We start from the raw sequence: 21,155 nt of genomic DNA on the forward strand, positions 1-21,155 counted from the left end.
CTCAGGCTGCCCAGGCTGGAGTGCAGTGGCGTGATCACGGCTCACTGTACCCTTGACCTCCTGGGCGCAACCGATTTTCCTGCCTCAGCCTCCTGAGTAGTTGGGACTACATGTGTACGCCATATTGCCCAGGCTGGTCTTGAACTCCTGAGCTCAAGTGATGATCCTGCCCAGCTCCCAAAGTGCTGGGATTACAGGCATGAGCCACCATGCCTGATCATCAAACTATTCTTGATTGTGAGCCATCTCTGGTTATCTTTATATATATCTTAAATGTCTTTTTTTTGAAAGGAGGGTCTCTGTCACCCAGGCTGGAGTACAGTGGTGTGAACACTGTAGTCTTGACTCTCCTGGGATCAAGCCATTTTCCTGCCTCAGCCTCCCAAGTAGCTGAGACTACAGATATACGCCACCACGCCTGGCTATCTTTTTTATTTTTGTAGAATTAAGGTCTCACTTTGTTACCCAGGCTGGTCTCCAACTCCTGAGCTCAACTGTTCCTCCTGCCTCGGCCTCCCAAAGTGCTGGGATTACAGGCATGAGCCACCACACCCAGCCCTAAATATCTTGATAATTGACTTTTCTTAGTTTCTGTTAGGACACAACTTTATTTTACATGTTTTAGAGAATAAATGACCTATACTTGTGAGAGGACTTACTTTCTTTTTTTGAGACAGAGTCTTGCTCTGTCCCAGGCTGGAGTGCAGTGGTGCAATCTCGGCTCACTGCAGCCTCCACCTCCCGGGTTGAAGCGATTCTCATGCCTTAGCCTCTCGATTAGCTGGGACTACAGATGTGTGCCACCATGCTCAGCTAAGTTTTGTATTTTTAGTAGAGACAGGGTTTTACCATGTTGCCCAGGCTGGTCTCGAACTCCTGACCTCAAGCAATCTTCCTGCCTTGGCCTCCCAGAGTGTTGAGATTACAGGTGTGAGCCACCGCACCTGACCAAGAATTTTTTTATTTAGGTGATAGCTTCTAATAGTCATAGTAGATATGACTTGAAAGCTTCACATATACATATGGTGTGTATTTTTTTTTTTGTTTTTTATTGATAGATCATAGTTGTACATAGTGGTGATATTTTGGTACATGTAAATGATGTGTAGCGATCAAATCAGGGTAATCGGGATATCCATCACCTTAACCATTGATCTTTTTGGAAGCATTACCATTCTTCTAGGTATTTTGAAATATACAATAAGTTATTGTTAACTAATTTCCTTACTATACTATCAAATACTAGAATTTATTTCTCCTATCTTATCCCTCACATCTCTTCACTTTCCAACCTCTGCTAACCACCATTCTACTCTCTACCTCCATGACATCTACGTTTTTAGCTCCCACATGAGTGAGAACGTGTAATATTTGTTTTACTGTGTGTGGCTTATTTTGCGTAACATAATAATTTCTGTTTCCAACCATACTGGTTTGATATCATTCTTATATTCCATCGCATATATATAACAATTTTTTTTATTTGAGATTGGATGCAATAGCATGATCTCAGCTCACTGCAACCTCCGCCTCCCGGGTTCAAGTGATTTTTCTGCCTCAGCCCCCCGGGTAGCTAGGATTATAGGTGCCTGCCTCCATGCCCTGCTAATTGTTTCTGTATTTTTAGTAGAGATGGGGTTTCGCTATGTTAGCCAGTCTGGAATGGAACTCCTGACCTCAGGTAATCCACCCACCTCGGCCTCCCAAAATGTTGGGATTATAAGCATGAGCCACCATTCCCAACCAGCACATGTTTTATCCATGTATCTATTGATGGACATTTAACTTGATTCCATATTTGGCTATTGTGAATAGTGCTGCAGTAAACATGGGGTGCAGATATTTTTTCAATGTACTGATTTCCCTTCTTTTGGATATATGCCCAACAGTGGTATTGTTGGATGATCCTATGAAAATCCTATTTTTAGTTTTTCGAGGAACCTCTATACTGTTTTCCATAATGGCTGTGTACTACTATACATCCCCACCAACAGTATGCAAGGGTTCCCCTTTCTCCACATTTTCATCTGCATCTGTTATTCTTTTTGATTGTCTTTTTGATTAAAGCCATTCTGTCCAGGTGTGGTAGCTCACACCTGTAATTCCAGCACTTTGGGGGGCCAAAGCAGGCAGATTGCTTGAGCCAAGGAACTCCAGACCTGCCTGGGCAACATGGCAAAACCCCATCTCCACAAAAAATGCAAAAATTAGCCAGGTGTGGTGGCACCTGCCTGTAGTCCCAGCTAGGCTGCAGTGAGCCATGACTGCGCCATTGCACTCCAGCCTGGGTGACGGAGTGAGACCCTGTCTCAAAAAGAAAAAAAAAAAGCAATCTTATGGTTGTTTTGATTTGCATTTCCCCAGTGATTGTTAATGTTGAGCACCTTTTCATATACCTGTTTGCCATTTGGATGTCTTTGGACAAATATCTATTCAGGTCTTTTGCCCATTTCTTTTCTTTTCTCTTCTTTTTTTTTTTTTTTTTGGAAAAAAAGAAATAGAAAGGGGGAGAGAGAACAGGAGTCTTGCTCTATTGCTCAGGCTGGAATGCAATCTAAAAATAGGTATTAAAAACCTCTTTTATGCCGATAATTTTGCTTAACAGCGGAGACAGGAAGGAATAAGGGAAGAAAATAACAAACAAACAGCCAACCAATATTTCATTTAAGTCTGTGAAATGCTATGCAAATGCTGAAGAATGATTTACTTCCAATTATGTGGTGACTTTCAAAATAGGTGTAATGTGATACTGAGAAAAATGTATGTTCTGTGGACCTGGGATGAAAAATTCTATAAATATTCACTGAGTTTACTTGTTCCAGGTCTGAGTTCAAATCATAGTTGCCCCTGTTAATTTTCTATCTCATTGATCCATCGGATATTAACAATGTGGTGTCAAAGTCTCCTGCTATTATTGTGTGGGAGTCCAAGTCTCTTTGTAAGTCATTAAGAACTTGTCCCATGCATCTGGGTACTCCTATATTGGGTGCATACACATTTATGATCATTGACTCCTGTTGTTGCATTGATCCTCCTACCACCATGTAATGTCCTTCCCAGTTTCTCTTAGTCTTTGTTACTATTAAAGTCTATTTTGTCAGAGACAAAAGTTACAACTCCTGTTTTTTGTTTTTTTTTCTCTCCATTTGATTGGTAAGTCTTCCACCAACCCTTTGTGCATCCTTGCCTATGAGATGGATCTGGATACAGCATACCAATAGGTTTTGACTTTTTATTCAATTTGCCTGTCTATATCTTTGATTGGGGCATTTAATCCATTTAAATTTAGGATAAATTTGATATTTGTGAGTTTAATATTGTTGTTTAATGCTAGCTGGCTATTTTGCCCATCAGTTGATAGAGATTCTTCATTATGTAGATACTCTTTACCTTTTGGTAAGTTTTTGGGATGACTGATACTGGTGGTTCCTTTCTGTGTATAGTGCTTCTTTCAGAAGCTCCTACAAAGCAGGCCTGATAGTGATGAAGTCTCTGAGTGCTTGCCTGTTCTTGAAAAATTTTATTTTTCCTTCATTTATGAAGCTTAGTTTGGCTGGATATGAGACTCCGGGTTGAAAATTCTTTTCTCCAAGGATATTGAACACTGACCCCCACTCTCCTCTAGTCTGCAGGGTTTCAGCTGAGAGATCTGCTGTGAGTCCAGTAGGCTTCCCTTTATGGGCAACCCGACCCTTCTCTCTAGCTGCCCTTAAAATTTTCTCCTTTATTTCAACCCTGGTGAATCTAACAGTCATATGTCCTGGGGTTGCTCCCCCTGAGGAACAACTCTGTGGTGTTCTCTGTATTACCCAGAGTTGAGTATTGTCCTGCCTTACTAGGTTAGGAAAATCCTCCTGAACAATATCCCGAAGAATATTTTCCAGCTTGGACTCATTCTCCTCATGACACTCAGGTACACCTATCAAATGTAAACTAGGTCCCTTCACATAGTCCCATACTTCCTGGAGACTTTACTCATTCCTTTCTACTCTTTCTTCTCTAATCTTGTCTTCTCGCTTCATTTCATTAAGTTGGTCTTCGACCTCTGATATCCTTTCTTCTGCTTGATCAATTCAAGTGTTAAAACCTGTGCATACTTCGTGGAGTTCTCATACTGTATTCCTCAGTCCCATCAATTCACCCATACTCCTCTAGATTGTCTATTCTCATTAGGATTTCGTCAAACCCTTTTTCAAGGTTCTTAGCTTCCTTACACTAGGCCAGAACATGTTCCTTTAACTCACAGAAGTTTCTCATTATCCACCTTCTGAAGCCTAATTCTGTTATTGGAACACACTCGTTCTCCATCAGGCCTTGTTCCCTTGTTGATGAGGAACTGTGATCCCCTGTAGAGGGAGAGGCATTTTGATTTTGGGTATTCTCAGCCTTTTTACACTGGTTTCTTCCCATCATTGTAAATTTATCCACCTGTCATCTTTGTAATTACTGACTTTAAGTTAGGTCTCTGAGTGGACATCCAACTTGTTGATTCCCAGTGCCAGAATCTGAGCAACCCACTGCACTGGCTAAAACAGCAGCGTTAAGATTCAGTTTAACTGAATCTTAAGAAACAGCGTTAAGGTGCTTTTCTGCCTGGGAATCTCCAGTCTGGCTTCCTTCTTGAGTCCCTTTTTCAATCAGCTGAATAGGCGACTCTGCCTTCCTGGAGCTCCAAACATCGACCAAAAGGGGACCCAGTCCCGTTAACTCTGCACCAAGAACTGCCACGCTGGGGTGCTGGCAAAACCGCTGCTGCGCCGGCCACAAGAGTCGCGCTGGCAACCCATGGGGCTCCTCTGCTGGGAATCGCCTGGTCAGTGAGCAACAAAAATTCGTCTGAAAGTGTGGCGTCCTCTTGTTCTCTGTGCTTTCACTGGGAGCTACAATCCTGAGCTGCTAGTAATCAGCCGTCTTGGATCTCTCTCTTTTGCCCATTTCTTTTCTTTTCTTTTTTTTTTTGAGATGGAGTTTCACCCTTGTTACCCAGGCTGGAGAGTAATAGTGCGATCTCAGCTCACCGCAACCTCCGCCTCCTGGGTTCAGGCAATTCTCCTGCCTCAGCCTCCTGAGTAGCTGGGATTACAGGCACATGCCACCATGCCCAGCTAATTTTTTGTATTTTTAGTAGAGTTGGGGTTTCACCATGTTGACCAGGATGGTCTCGATCTCTTGACCTCGTGAGCCACCGTGCCCGGCCTTGCCCATTTCTTAATCAGATTTTTTTTTTTTTTTTTGCTATTGGATTGTTTGAGTGCCTTTGTCTGTTTGGCTTTTGTGGTTGTCTGTGCTTTTGATGTCTTACCCAAAAAGACTTTGCCCAGATTTGCATCCTATAGCGTTTCTTCTAGTAATTTTATAGTTCAGGTCTTACATTTGTCTTTAATCCATTTTGAGTTGATTTCTATATATGGTGAAAGATGGAGATATCCAGTTTTCTCAGCACCATTTATTAAAGAGACTATCCTTTCCCCCAGTGTGTGTTCTTGTTGCCTTTGTTGAAAATGAGTTGGCCGTGTATGGATTAATATCTGTCTGTGTATTCTATTCTGTGCCATTGGTCTGTATGTCTGTTTTTATGTCAGTACCATGCCATTTTGGTTACTATAGCTTTGTGGTATAATTTGAAATTCGTATGTGTGTGTGTGCGTGTGTGTGTATTTAAGGCAGAGTCTCGCTGTGTCGCCCAGGCTGGAGTGCAGTGGTGCGATCTTGCCTCACTTCAACCTCTGCCTCCCGGGTTTAAGTGATTCTCATGCCTCAGCTATCCAGGTAGCTGGGATTACAGGTATGCACCACCATGCCCAGCTAATTTTTGTATTATTAGTAGAGACAGGGTGTTGCCATGCTGGCCAGCCAGCCTGGTCTCAAGTGATCTGTCTACCTTGGCCTCCCAAAGTGCTGGGATTACAGGCTTGAGCCACGGTGCCTGGCTGTGGTATTTTTTATCCTTTATATCCTGATAAAACCGTAGGTTTAATTTAGGGATCACCTTTTGTGAAGGCTTTCTTAATTCCTCTTCCCCTTTTACCTCCCAGAATCAGCCACTTCCTTTGTGCCACTGTTTTTTTTTTTCTACTGCATTGTATTGCCCTATATTTGTTTACAGTCAATCTCACTGTACGAGGCTATAAACTTCTTGAGGATATGACCTATATCTCACTCATTTCTATCATCTCCAGTGTCTGGCACACAAAAGGTATTGAGAAAATGTCTTATGAATAAATAAGTGAATGATCAGTATATTAAAGAACATTTTAAGTATTTAAGGTAGGGATTGAAAACTCAAATGCCTTCGGGGTCTAGGCGTAAGATAAGCAGACCTGGGAGGGGGGACTATGAGGACCTGGAGAACACAGGCTTTATCTAAAAGGAGCAGCTGCTACTCAGCCCAGCCCATTGGTGCCTTGTGGGAATGCTGACCCTGTCTTGGCCACATTTTTAAATTTTCTAAAAAAGAAGCCAGACAATTTAGGTTTTTATGTGAAATCTCACAACTGTTAAATGTTAGTAACATTTAACTTAGTTGTTAAGTTTTTTTTTTTTTCAAAAACCCTTTCATTGAAATATAACTTAAATACAGTGTTTTATGTATTATGAGTGTATAGCTGAATCCATTTTTTAAAACTGAACTAATTTTTTATGTGAGCCAAATAAAACTACAAGCCACCAGTTTGCAACTTGTAACTAAGGCCATTTGGGGAACTGTAATAGTTAAGAATCATCTTTATAGGTAAAACTGTCTTAAGGAGACACATCAGCCAAATACGATGTATGGACCTTTTTTGGGTTATGATTCAAAGAAATCAAATGCAAAAGAGTGTTTATAAAGTAATTTGGGAAATTTGCATCTTGGCAGTCTATGTGATAGTATTAAAGAATTACTGTTAATTATTTTAGATGTGATATAGTTGGTTTGTAGAGCACCTTTAATTAATGGCAAAATTGAGCAGAAGTTACAGAGAGTTTCCATATACTTTCTTCCCTCACATACATATAGCCTCCCCAGTTAACAACATCTTATACCAGGCTGAGCATGGTGGCGTATGCCTGTAATTCCAGTACTTTGGGGAGGCTGAGAAAAGAGAGGTAAGTGAATTCTTTAGGCCAGGAGTTCAAGACCAGCCTGTGCAACATAGTGAGACCCCCCCATCCCTACAAACAAAGAAAAATGGGCATGGTGGTACATACCTACAACAGAAGTTCAAGGCTGCAGTGAGCCATGATTGTATCACTGCATTCCAGCCTGGGTGATGGAGTGAAACCCTGTCAAAAAAACAAAAATAGCATCCTGCACCAAAGTGCTATATTAATTGTGTTAGCTGATGAACCTACATTGACATATCATTATCACCCCAAGTCCATGGTTCATTCTTGGTGGTGGTGTATACATTGTATGGGTTTTGAAAATGTATAATGACATGTATCCACCTTATATTATCATACGTAATTGTTTATTTAAAGCCTCCTTAGGCTGAGCACAGTGGCTCATGCCTATAATCCCAGCACTTTCGCAGGCTGAGGTGGGTGGAACACTTATTAAGAGGCCAGGAGTTGGAGAGCAGCCTGTCCAGCGTGGCAACTTTGTCTCTACTAAAAATGTAAAAATTAGCTGGGCGTGGTGGCACATGCCTGTAATCCTACCTACTCAGGAGATTGAGGCACAAGAATTGCTTGAGCCTGGAAGGTGGAGTTTGCAGTGAGCTAAAATTGCACCACTGCACTCCAGCCTGAGCAACAGAGTGAGATTCTGTCTTTTAAAAAAAAAAAAAAGTGTCCTTAGCAACCCATACTGAACAATTAAAGGAAAATTGTTATGATACTGGAATTTGCTACACAAAAATTTGAGTCTGAAAATTGAAGTAAATGAAACAAGATTGGCCACATGTTAATAATCATTGAAGCTGGCTAGTGAGTACATGGGAGTTTATTATGTTAGTATATTTTTGCATATGTTTGAAATTTACTGCCTCTGGAAGTAGAACAAGAGTCCATGTTAAAGCTGAAGCATGATTTTTCTAGGTCTAGGTTAATGGGACATACTGCCGGTGACAATGTAAAATTCTGGTACAAGTCTGCAAAGATAAGATAACGGCACTTTCTTATTTTATTTATAGGGCCTGAGAGTCAATATACTAAGACTGCTCAGGAGATTGTGAACGTCTGTTACCAGACATTGACTGAGGTAGGTGGTTAAAGTTGGAGATCCCAAGCCTGGGCAACATAGGGAGACCCCATCTCTACAAAAAAGATTTAAAAATTAGTGGGGTATGGTGGTGCATACATATGGTCCCAGCTACTTGGAAGGCTAAGGTAGGAGGATCATTTGAGCCCAGGAGGTCAGCGTTACAGTGAGCTGTGATCATATCCCTGCATTCCAGCCTGGGCAACAGCGAGACTGTGTCTCAAAAAATAAAAGAAGGTCCCCTTGGGATCTAGCTTTTTGAAATCCTGTTCCCTTGAACGAGTAGCTTTCCCTGATTATCCTATTTTAAAATGTAGTATTCCCTGTCCCCCAACTCCACATCCCCTATTTCCTTCCCTGCTTAATTTATTGTATTATCTGTGTCCTGCCACTAGAATATAAGTGGGATATTTGTCCATGAAGATTTGTTGGCTTTTGTACCCCCAGTACTTAAAATACATGTCAAATGAATTTATTTTATTTCTCAGTATGATGAGCATTTGACTCAACTCGAGAAGGATATTTGTACAGCTAAAGAAGCAGCTTTGGAGGAAGCAGAATTAGAAAGCCTGGACCCAATGACCCCAGGGCCCTACACACCTCAGGTGAGTCCGAGGACTAAATACCTCCTCTTAATAGTTTTCTTATTGGTTTGGGAAATTGGGAGCATGTTAACAAATCCGTTTACTGAGATACCATTCTTCTCTGTCCTTCCTCTTCATATGCCTTTCGTGTGCTTTCTTGTCTTCTCAAAGGCTAAGGTGAGTGAGGGCCATGGGTCTTGGTGGCCTTGAATCCAGAAGAGGCAGCTGTGGGATGAATGAGTGGGGTGGGGCTTTAGTTGTTTAGGCAGTGTTTGGGAATACCAGATTCCTGACCCAGCCATCCTCTGGGTCTCTGGAATTCTCTTGTCCATGAATTTGGGACTCTAGAACATCCCTAGAGTATAGACTTCTTATAGACATAGGACACTGTTCTTGTGCCTTACAGACACTTGGTCACTCATTCCCTCAGAGGTATCTCAGGGTAGCTCAGAAGTCAGCCATTTTCCTGGATTGACTCCTAGTAAATGAAGAAAGATAGTGTTTATAATGTTCATGTCAAAATAATTAAAGAGCAGGATAAATAAGAAATTTTTAGTCTTTCTGGTCTGACTGAACCCTTGAAATACACTAAGAGTATATTTCCTCTATACTGTACTCTTAGAGGGTTTGGTATATTTGAAGAATAGGACTTTACAGAATATCACTGTTGCTTGGTTTCTGTATCGGTGGCACTATGGTAGGGTGGAAAGTACATAAGATTTGACATAAAACAGGCCTGGGTTTGAGTTTTAGTTTTCCTTCTGTCTAGCATTGTGATCTTGGAAAGTTAACCTGACTCTCAGTTTCTTTTTCTCTAAAATCTTTTCAAGATGTTGTAAACATTAAATGAATTAATTTAATTTGCCTGACACATAGTAAACATTCAGTAAATGCTTGTTTCTTTATCTGTTCTCTGAGGCCCTTTCAAATTTAATGAAATATTTTAAGGCAGAACTCTGCCAATTTCCCCAGGAAATTTTTTTTTCATTCTATCCAGGTTTTCTTCTGAACTGATAATGCAACCTGTGTGACCTCTGTTGGATTATTGCTGTCTCTAAATCTCGTTCATGCACTATCCCTATCTATCTTTTACTCTCTCTTTCATCCCACAACCTAGGTTACTGAGGGGCCAGGTATAAAAGAACCCTCAGATACTTCTTCAAGGTCCAGAACAAGGAAAGGCTCTTGGATTGTGTGGGCAGATTGGGTCAAGGGGGCTTGGGTGAGTGATGTTGCCCAGGAAGGCCCTATTTGCTAATAGGCCCACAGCTTCCACAAGGTACTTTCTGGTAAGTTAAAGCCTGGGTATTAGCCATCATTCCCCAGGAGAGTCTAGCCATTGAATGGCACATGGTTTGCTCATTTCTAGGACAGCCTAAGCCTAGTCCTTTGGTGAGTCAAAAGCCTTGGACCCCAAAGTCACCTTCCTTTCTTCCCTACATCTCCCACACTGCCTCAAATGGCTAAGGAAAACCTGTCAACTATTCTCTCTCTTGAGTATTAGCCGTTGTTTGGTGCAGTTAGAGGGTTTCTTATGAAGAGTAGGATTAGATAGTACTGCTTCATTATTCCAGTTCACTTTTTCATCATCCCCCTTCATTCACAAACAGTAGTAACCAACTCATTACCTCTTAACCTGAGCAAGGTGTACATGAGTGACTGTCCTCACACATTACTATTCTCAAACTCGGATGTTACAGAGTGTGTTTGCAAAAGTTTAACCTGTCTTAATAAAATTTTGGTTGTAAGAAGCATGATAGTAATCATACCTTCCAACTTCTAAATGGTGGTAGTCAGTAATGTATTTTCACTCAACTGTTTCCACCTAACTTGCATTGCATCATCTGTTCAATATAACACTTTAAAAGTGTTGACTTTGCGGTTTTCTACACTGTGCTGTAAGGTTTTACAGAAATTTCATCCCTTTATTTTTCCCTCCTTCTGTTGCACACTGATTTATCTGCTCTGTAATGCCTTGAATTTTGTTTTGTCTCTATTTTTCCAAAACCCTCTTCTGAATCAGTCTTGTTTTCTTTTTTAGAAAACACAGTGTAACACATATATGGGTTTTTGATAAAAATAACATGTTCATTAGGGAAGATTGGAAAATAAAAAGAAATAAGTTACTTGTAATCACTTCCACCACTCAGAAGCAACATCAACCACTGTGAATATTTTGATTTCTTTCATATCTGTAGTGTCTGTATTTGTGTTTATATTTAAAATGAAATATGATCAATACAGTTTTGTGTCTTACTCTTTTCACTTTATATTATACTGTGAGCACTTTAGTCCCTTTTGCCCTCCTGTCACTGAATAGTCCATTTGCTAAATCCCTGTTCTTTTCAGGGGAGACAACAGGGAAGGGATGTATAATTTATTGAGTACCAGGCATTGGGTAAGGAACTTACACATCTCTTAATTCTCACAACAACCCTGTGAGGTAGACATTATCATCCATGTTTTTTTTTGTAGTTGAGTCAACCAGGGCTTAGAGATGTTAAGTAATTTGTTAGTTACTCAGCTAGCAAGTACTGGAGCCAGGACTCAAACCCAGGGCATTTTACTCCAAAGCCTATGGTTTTTCACCATGCCATTTTGCTTCTGGGCATCCTCTGATGGGCTCATAAACTATCAAAGCATTCCATGTTCTTGTTGGAATTGAAATTCCTTTATCTCATTTCTTCTTAGATGTCTCCTAATCAAACAATCAAAATAGCACTGATATGAAGCCTTGGGCCTAAAAACCAAAAGACAAGGCTTAGAAAAAACTAGGTTATTGACCAGAAAGGCTATTAGGACATAAAATTGTCCCATAGCTTTGGTGCATTTCTGCTTCAGGCTTCTGATTACATGCATCAGGCACCTGTATACTAGAATAGGTTTATGAGTCCCAAAAACTTGTCTGTAAAGCTGTATCAAACTGCGTTTCTCTTTAACTGAATTGCTCTGCATGATATTTTTCTGCAGTAAATGCTTTAAAGGGGAATTATCTGTATTTGTTATCCCTTTCCTATATAAGAAGCTAAATTGTATGTTTTGTGCCACAGCCTCCTGATTTGTATGATACCAACACATCCCTCAGTATGTCTCGAGATGCCTCTGTATTTCAAGATGAGAGCAATATGTCGGTCTTGGATATTCCCACTGCCACTCCAGAAAAGCAGGTAACACAGGTAGGATTTTCTTTTTCTCTCTGTAAGATTGGTATTATGCCTGCAAGTGGGGCTAAAGGAATGGTGGTGGTGATATGTGACATATGTCAAGAATGACTGGGCCCTTTGGCCCTGGGAATGAAAGCTTAGAAATGGGATTTCAAGGCCGGACGCAGTGACTCACACTTGTAATCCCAGCACTTTGGGAGACCGAGGCGGGCGGATCACGAGATCAGGAGTTCGAGACCAGCCTGGCCAACACAGTGAAACCCCGTCTCTACTAAAAGTACAGAAATTAGCTGGGCATGGTGGCAGGCACCTGTAATTTCAGCTACTCAGGCTGAGGTAGGAGAGTTGCTTGAACCCAGGAGGTGGAGGTTGCAGTGAGCCGAGATTGTGCCGCTGCACTCCAGCCTGGGTGACAGAGCTAGACTCTGTCTCAAAAAAAAAAAAAGAAAAGAAATGGGATTTCAAGGTGGGATGGTGGCAGGTGGCGTGACTGGTGTTATCTTTTGTCTGTCCCCATGGGCAGAGTCAGGCACAGCAGAACTTTAGGGAAAGCACCAAGTACGAAAAAAGTGTATGATGCATCAGAGTAGCATGATAGGTGACTAGAACAACCAACTGCACTCAGACAGTTCAAAATAATTGGCCTACTTTATGTGTGTTATAATTTAAATCAAAATTATTTATAAAATAATTTTTTAAATTGGCCTTTTCTAGAGGTATCAGAAGATACTCCTAGTCTGAAGCCAGAAATCCTATAGCTATTCTCAGTCAGGGTTCCACTGGAAAGTGTAAAACCTAATAGAGTTTTTCTATGCCAAAGAGTTCAACACAAGGTATAAGGAAAGTTTGGGGTTAGAAAGGAAGAGTCTCTTTGTAATGATATAGTAAGAGTGGACTAAGTGCCTTTCCTGTTCTTTGGGTTTTTTACTCTGGCTGTGATTTCCAAAGAATGGCTGAAAATGCGCATGCCTTGAGCTGTGTAAACAGCCCCCACTAGCAGTGGGGTTGGCTGGGATATCAGGGAGGAGCATCCATTTTGGGTGAGAGCCCTTGGTTAACTCCTCCTACAGGCACATCCCTCAATGATGTGCTATTTGTGTTCTTACTCAGATGCGCCAGGGCGGAGGTAGGCTGGGCGAGGAAGACTCTGATGTAGATATTGAAGGGTATGATGATGAGGAGGAGGATGGGAAACCTAAGACTCCAGCCCCAGTGAGTATGCTTACAGAAAGCTTATGGTTATGTTATACCCTTATATGTTAGGCACCCCATCAGTACAGGGCAGGCCAAATCCTCAGGTGATATCAAGTGGTCTCCTTAGTGAGCCCCAATTAGACTTTAATCCTTGGGACCAACTAAACAATCTATCCACCAAAAATACTTAACTTCTTGTGAGGCAGCAAGTGGAGGGGTGGGTGAGGGAGGTACCTGGTGGTGGCTTCTGGTCTCTGGTCAGTTGATAGGACTTTGACCCCCAACTGGTCTCATTCAGGAAGGTGAAGATGGAGATGGTGATCTTGCAGATGAAGAGGAAGGAACTGTACAGCAGCCTCAAGCCAGTGTCCTGTATGAGGATTTGCTTATGTCTGAAGGAGAAGATGATGAGGAAGATGCTGGGAGTGATGAAGAAGGAGACAATCCTTTCTCTGGTAGGCTTTGACGATTGCTTCTATTCCTTTATATAACTCACTATAGCGCCCTCAGGACTGGACTGGATTGGCACTCTTGGCCACATATACTTTTATTGGAAGCTGCCTCTTTTGTTGATTTCCTATTAATAGACCTGAGAGTACTGAGCACTCACGCATAGGATGATCATATTCATTAGCAGGAGGTACGAAAGACAACAGTGGAAAAGACAGTGCCTAAGTAACAGCTTTGATTTGGATATTTGTTAAAGGCTGGGCACAGTGGCTCATACCTGTAATCTCAGCACTTTGGGAAGCCAAGGCAGGAGGATCATTTGAGACCAAGAGTTTTAGACCAGCCTGGGCAACATAGTGACACCCAGTCTCTACAAAAAGTAAATAAATAAAAATTAGCTGGGTTTTGTGGCGGATGCCTATTGTCCTAGTTACTCAGGAGTCTGAGGCAGGAAGATCGCTTGAGCCCAGAACTTCAAGGCTGCAGTGAGCCATGATCATACCATTGCACTACAGCCTAGGCAACAAAGTGAGACTCTGTCTCCAAAGGAAAAAAAAAGATGAGAACAGAGTGGCAAGATGTTATATGTGGCAACAGGGAAGGAAAATTAAGAAAATTAAGATACTGTTTGGGAATGTTTTGTGGATTAATGGCAAGGGCCAGGGAAAAGTATGGGAGGAGATGGTAGAAAAAATACAGATAGGTTGGCCTGAGATGGAAAAGGAAATTGTTATTTGGATTCAGATTCTAAACTACAAACCTTGCTACTGTTGACCCTAGGCAGTTACAAGAGAGGCCTTTGAGGTGACGAGTATAGGCAAGATGCCTGTGTAGATGTGTGAGAGTGACTAGTTTGGGAAGATCAAGCCAAAGATGTTAATTCTGTCAAGCTTAAAAATCTGTCTCTTTTAATAGCTATCCAGCTGAGTGAAAGTGGAAGTGACTCTGATGTGGGATCTGGTGGAATAAGACCCAAACAACCCCGCATGCTTCAGGAAAACACAAGGATGGGCATGGAAAATGAAGAAAGCATGATGTCCTATGAGGGAGACGGTGGGGAGGCTTCCCATGGTTTGGAGGATAGCAACATCAGGTAATCGGCAGCAACATGCTACAGGGCTGTGGCATCAGTGACCACTATGATGTCAAGGGGCCCAGCATCAGATTACTTTTCATCCATCAAACATTCCTGGGCACCTACCTACTAGGGCCAGGCACTGTGCTAAGCCCTGGGGATACACAGAGGAGCAAAATATATCCTGCCCTTGAAGAGCTCACATACTAGTGAAAGAGACTGATACAAACAAATAATTATAAATATAATGTGATAAATACTATAGCATTAAGTAAGACAAAGTGCCAAGGCACCACGGAGGAGGTAATGTCTCACTCTGCTTGGAGTTACCAGGGAAAGTTTCACAGGCAAGGGAACATTTGAATTAGGGCTTAAAAGATAAATAGAAGTTTACTAAGTAAGTATTATGGCAGAGGGTAGGGAGATCTTTATTGATGGAACAATGTGTTCAAAGACACAGAAATAGAACACATAGAAAGTTGCTGGGGAGTTGAGGCTTCAGAAGTAGCAAGGGGGATTATATTGTGGAGGACTTCAGAAGGCATGCTAAGACGTTTGGACCTTAACCTGTGCGTAATAGGAGTCATCAGTTTAAGGAAAAGGAAGTAACATAAAATTTGTACAACTTAGGATGTTGTAGGACAGATGATCAGGATATCAATAGGGACCTGTCAGGAGTGGGGAAAATAAAGGGACATAAAGAGGTAAGGAGGTTAGATGAATGATGAATGGGAATGTCTCTGGTAGAGGAAAGAGGAAGAATATGTATTAGATGGGGTAGTAAAGGAGGAAAAAACGGATTTGGATTTGGCTTTGGACATGTTGGATTTAACGTACCTATGATACATCTAACCAGCAAGCAAATAATATGCAAATAACATTGTAAACAAATTTTTTTATTTCAGCACATATTTATCATAGGTACAGAAACAGCTAAGATATGGTCCCTTCCTTCAAGGAGCTCAGTCTGGTAGGAAACCTAAAACAGGTAAACTAGCAATCACAGTGTAATATGAAAAGTTCTGTGATAAGCAACCACAGGGTTTTTCTAGGACTTAGGTAGAGGTGGGGGAGGGGAGCTGAGCCAGATATGAATAGGAATTAGCTAAATGAAAAAGAAAGCAATAGGCATTCCAGAGACTAGGAAGAGCATTTATGGACACAGGCATGAAATACTTTTAGAGAACACATGTAGCTCAGTGTGACTGGAAATTTTTGATTGATTCATGTAAGATCTATAATTCGTGTGATAGAAATGATTTAAAGAGGAAGGTAAATACCAAATCATGAAGGGCCTGAAAGTTCTGGGTAGTCATTGAATGAGGTTAGTATGATCAGATTTACATTTTAGAAAGATTGTTCTGTGCCCCAAAAGAAAAATGGGCAAAGGCATGAACTAATTTACAAAAGAAGTGCAAATGACCAATAAATATATGAAAAAGTAACTTTCGGCCAGGTGTGGTGGCTCACACCTGTAATCCTAGCACTCTGGGAGGCCGAGGCACATGGATCACAAGGTCAAAAGATCGAGACAATCCTGGCCAACATGGTGAAAACCCCGTCTCTACTAAAAATATAAAAATTAGCTGAGCATGGTGGTACGTGCCTGTAGTCCTAGCTACTTGGGAGGCTGAGGCAGGAGAATCATTTGAACCTGGGAGGTGGAGGTTGCAGTGAGCTGAGATTGTGCCACTGCACTCTAGCATAGTGACAGAGCGAGACTCTGTCTCAAAAATAAAAAAAAGAAAAAAATAACTTCCCTAATAAATGCAGTAAAATCATGAAGTGCAATTTTTTACCTATCAAATTGGTGATTAAAATGAATAATAATAATGCCTAGTGTTTGGAAAGGGTATGAGGAAAAAGATAATCTCAAACTACTGGTGATAATGTCACTTGATAAAATGGGGTGGTTTGGAGAGAGTCTTAGCAATTTATCATCATAAATAAAAATGTTTAAGAGGCCAGGCGCGGTGGCTCATGCCTGTAATCCCAGTCCTTATTAGGGAGGCCGAGGCAGGTGGATCATGAGGTCAAGAGATCGTGACCATCCTGGTCAACATGGTGAAACCCTGTCTCTACTAAAAATACAACAAAGTAGCTGGGCATGGTGGCGTGTGTCTGTAATCCCAGCTACTCAGGAGGCTGAGGCAAGAGAATTGCCCGAACCCAGGAGGCAGAGGTTGCGGTGAGCCGAGATTGCGCCATTGCACTCCAGCCTGGGTAACAAGAGCGAAACTCTGCCTCAAAAAAAAAAAAAAAAAAAGTTTAAGAATGTGCATCCCCCTTGGCCCAAAAAATCCACATCTAGGAAATCATTTTATGGGAATAATTAACACACCATCAAGATGTTTGTGTAAGGATGCTTATGACAGCATTGTTTCTAATAGTGGAAAAACTGGAGACAGCTTAAATGTCCTAGTGAGAGAGTGTCATGTTACAGCCATATGGTGGAATGCCATGTAGCTATTAAAATTATACTATAGACATATGTTTATTGACATAGAAAGATGTTTATTATAATGATTAGTGAAAAAGGCAGATTCCTGGAGCGTATGTAGACTATCCCAATTTTGTAAGTCAGATAAAAGTGTTTAAGCATCTAAAGTGCACAAAAAATATTGGAAGGTAATATACCAAAAGGTTATCTCTGGATGATGAAGTTATTGATGATACTTTTTTTTTTTCTGGTGTATGTTTAATTTTTTTTAACCAGTGGACATGCATTACTTGTGTGATTTTTTTTTTTCAAGTAAAATTAAGAATAAACAAACAAACAAAAAATAAAGAGCACTCTGGCAGAAATGTGAAGAAGTAATTGGAAGAGAGCAAGACTGGAGGCATAACGACTTATTTCAGTAGTGCAGGCCGGAGATAACAAAGGACTACGCAAAGGCAGGCACAGTAGGAATGGAAAGGAGGGGATAGAGACAAGATATATCAAAGAGAGAATCTTCAGGACTATTGACTAATTGGATACTGTAAGTGGTAGATGAAACCATGAGGCTGACAGAGCATTTGTGGTCATGTGAGATGGCAGTGTGTTGTTCAGTTGTAAGGGAGTTTCATTCAGGTATATGAAGTTGGCAAGTTGATGTTTTTGAACAGGATTATTTTTCTCTCAGGGACATGTAGAACAGTCCAGAACCAGTCACTTTAGTATCCAGGGGAGGTGAGATGGGCTGATCATTTGGTGGCACTAAGAATGGGAATGGCCAGCTAGAGAATGGTGTCCGAGCTTGAGAGATGACATGTTTCTCTTCTCAGTTATGGGAGCTATGAGGAGCCTGATCCCAAGTCGAACACCCAAGACACAAGCTTCAGCAGCATCGGTGGGTATGAGGTATCAGAGGAGGAAGAAGATGAGGAGGAGGAAGAGCAGCGCTCTGGGCCGAGCGTACTAAGCCAGGTCCACCTGTCAGAGGACGAGGAGGACAGTGAGGATTTCCACTCCATTGCTGGGGATAGTGACTTGGACTCTGATGAATGAGGCTTCCTTTCCTTTGGGCCTCCTTGGTCAGCCTTCCCTGTTCTCCAGCCTAGGTGGTTCACCTTTCCCCAATTTGTTCGTATTTGTACAGTATCTGATCCTGAAATCATGGGATTAACTAACACCTTACCCTTTTTAAAAATAGTAAGTAAATGATAATGAATCACCTCTCCTGATCTTATTGGGGCAATGTCACCCTGTGGTTTAAAACAAAGCAATCCCCTTTTCCCTACCACTATCAAAAAGAGCAAGCTCATTCTTCCGTGTCCCCCTTTAAGTCCATTTACCACTTTTGGTATAATTTTTCCCTGGGGAAGGAGGGGAAATTATGAAAGAACTAGTAACTTTATGTCCTCTTGATGTATTAGGAAATTTCCGGCCGGGCGTGGTGGCTCACACCTGTAATCTCAGCACTCTGGGAGGCCGAGGCGGGCGGATCACCTGAGGTCAGAAGTTCGACACCAGCTTGGCCAACATGGCGAAACTTCATCTCTACTAAAAATAGAAAAACTAGCGAGGCATGGTGGCTCATGCCTGTAATCCTAGCTACTCAGGAGGCTGAGGCGGGAGAATTGCTTGAACCTGGGAGGCAGAGATTGCAGTGAGTGGAGATCACGCCACTGCACTGCAGCCTGGGCGAAAGAGTGAGACTCCATCTCAAAAAAAAAAAACCAACTATTTCCAAGCATGGTATTATCTCACTTTTCTAATTTACAGGCTGGAACAGATGAGAGCCCTCTTGCTGAGACAGAGAATTGGGTTCTAGTGGACTCTCTGCTACACTTTACACTTATGAGACAACCCACCCATTTTATTATTTATTTAATTATGCAATGCCTAGTTCCTAAATGGATTTGAGGCAAATGACCGTAAATTTTAAAACAGCCCTTATGTCAGAAATGATAATGTTGCCATCTAAATGTTTTCTGTCTTTCCCCCCCGCCCCCGGGGGAAATGGTAGGAAAATGGTAAGTTTCTTAGAGCAAAGACTCTGTCTTCTGTTTCTTTTCATGCTTAGGATATGATTCTGTGCATTGTAGGTACTCAGTAAATGTTCGTAGAATCATAAAATCCTCAACAGATAACATTACTGAGCACCTGCTTTTCATGATAAGCACTCTATCAGATCCTTGGGATGCAAAGGTAAATAAGATAAATCCCTTTTATTCAAAGAGCTCACCATCGAGTTGGGGGAGGGGAAGTGGAATTAAAAACATGTTAATAAATCATCATAGTACTGTGAGATAAGTGCAATTAAGAAGCTAGCTATAAAGTATAGGGGAAATAGAGGAGTAATCATGTCTGAAAAATCAGGGAAGTCTTCCCTACAGGTAATCTTTAAGCTGATTGTTGAAGAATTAGTAGAAGCTTGCCAGATGGAAATGTCCAGGCAAAGTGTAATATGAAGTGGAAAGGCCACAGTCTAGAAATGACAGAGTGTGTTCCTTGTTTGTTTGTTTGTTTGTTTGTACCTGCCTTGTTCCAGGAAGGATTTAAGGTGGTTTATATTCCAGTCCTTTAATGCTGGAATGGCTAGAGATGAGACTGAAAGATGGGGCAGGAACCATATAATCACAAGCTTTGTGTTTGATGTTAATGCGTATGATTTTTATATTCTGGGAAATAAGCTCTCAGAGGAGTGATATAATCAGGTTTGTGTTTTAGAAATCTGTGTAATGAATGAAGAAAAATTGAAGACTTATGTAACAGATACATGTGATCCCATTCTTGTAAAAGACAGAACCATGTTTGTTTATTTATATGTGTTTATATATACTTGTATATGCAAAGTAAAAGTCTGAAAGGATATGCTAACTGTTCACAATGATAACCCTCCCCCCAGGAACGGGATTGGAGGGGAGGGGGCTTCTGTGTTTGTATGTGTGCAGGGTAGGATATTGTGCTTTTATTTCTGTATTGTTTGAATTTTTTTACAAGTATGTATTATTTTTGTAATAAATATTTTTTTTAAAATTCCAGCAGTAGTATGGAGAATGGTTTGGATGGATCTAGTTCAAGTAAGAGAGAATGGATCCTAAACTGGGGCTATGGCATTGGGATGGGGAGGAGGGGGACAGACTTGAGAGATCTTTAGGGAATAGAAAAGGAGGAATGGAAGGTGGCTTCCAAAATTTTGGTTGGGGGGATTGGGTGAGTACATGGTATTCATTGGTTTATTTTAACGTTTATCATGCCACCTATTTTGTTTTTTTAGATGGTGTCTCCCTCTGTTTGCCAGGCTGGAGTGCAGTGGCACGATCTGGGTTCACTGCAACCTCCGCCTCCCAGGTTCAAGTGATTTTCCTGCTTCAGCCTCCTGACTAACTGGGATTACAGGCACGCATCACCACGCCAGGCTCATTTTTCTAGGCTGGAGTGCAGTGGTGCGAACTCAGCTCACTGCAACCTTTGCCTCCCAGGTTCGAGCAATTCTTGTGCCTCAGCCTCTTGAGTAGCTGGCATTTACAGGTGCCTGCCAACACACCCAGCTAATTTTTGTATTTTTAGTAGAGACAGTAGAGACAGTTTTGCCATGTTGGCCCAAGCTGGTTTCAAACTCCTGACCTCAGGTGATTCGCCCACCTTGCGCTCCCAAAGTGCTGGGATTACAGGCATGAGCCACTGCATCCAACCAAGGCGGAGTTTCGCCATGTTGGCCAGGCTGGTCTCGAACTCCCGACCTCAAGTGGTCCATCTACCTCAGCCTCCCAAAGTCTTGGGATTACAGGCATGAGCCACTGAACCTGACCAAGCCACCTGTTTTTATAAGCAGCCTGCCAGATGCTGATACAGGAGTACAATGAGTCCCTGACTGCAAGGAACTTAGGGTTTAGAATGAGAGGTAGGATATGTAAATGAAGAAGTCTAATAAAAAGCGATTATTGCAATAAATATTTACAAGAATCCCTAGTGAGAGGAAAAAGTTCTTGACTCTATGAAGTAAGAAAAAGAATGCTTCACAGAGGAGACCCTTAATATCATGGAGAGTGCAAAGGAATTTACCAGATTGTCATAG

General features: G+C 41.5%; 1 protein-coding gene across 37 annotated transcripts in view; it reads left to right on the plus strand.

Annotated features, from left to right (window-relative positions):
- TAF1 (TATA-box binding protein associated factor 1) overlaps positions 1-21,155 on the plus strand; it is a 97,342-nt gene that overhangs the window by 69,939 nt on the left and 6,248 nt on the right. For 7 of the 37 annotated variants that reach the window (XM_054251241.2, XM_035289333.3, XM_054251242.2 and 4 more), the window contains 7 exons: positions 8,115-8,182; positions 8,671-8,787; positions 11,817-11,942; positions 13,041-13,142; positions 13,423-13,579; positions 14,490-14,667; positions 17,917-20,118. In XM_054251241.2, the coding sequence (XP_054107216.1) occupies positions 8,115-8,182; positions 8,671-8,787; positions 11,817-11,942; positions 13,041-13,142; positions 13,423-13,579; positions 14,490-14,667; positions 17,917-18,139 (971 nt within the window). In that variant the 3' untranslated portion in view covers positions 18,140-20,118. Of the gene's footprint in view, positions 1-8,114; positions 8,183-8,670; positions 8,788-8,937; positions 10,056-11,816; positions 11,943-13,040; positions 13,143-13,422; positions 13,580-14,489; positions 14,668-17,916; positions 20,119-21,155 lie in introns of those variants that run through there. The other 30 variants (XM_078364189.1, XM_078364198.1, XM_078364199.1 and 27 more) reach the window with 11 other exon arrangements.

Source organism: Callithrix jacchus, chromosome X (genome assembly GCF_049354715.1).
Source record: "Callithrix jacchus isolate 240 chromosome X, calJac240_pri, whole genome shotgun sequence".
Taxonomy (NCBI): Eukaryota; Metazoa; Chordata; class Mammalia; order Primates; family Cebidae; genus Callithrix; species Callithrix jacchus.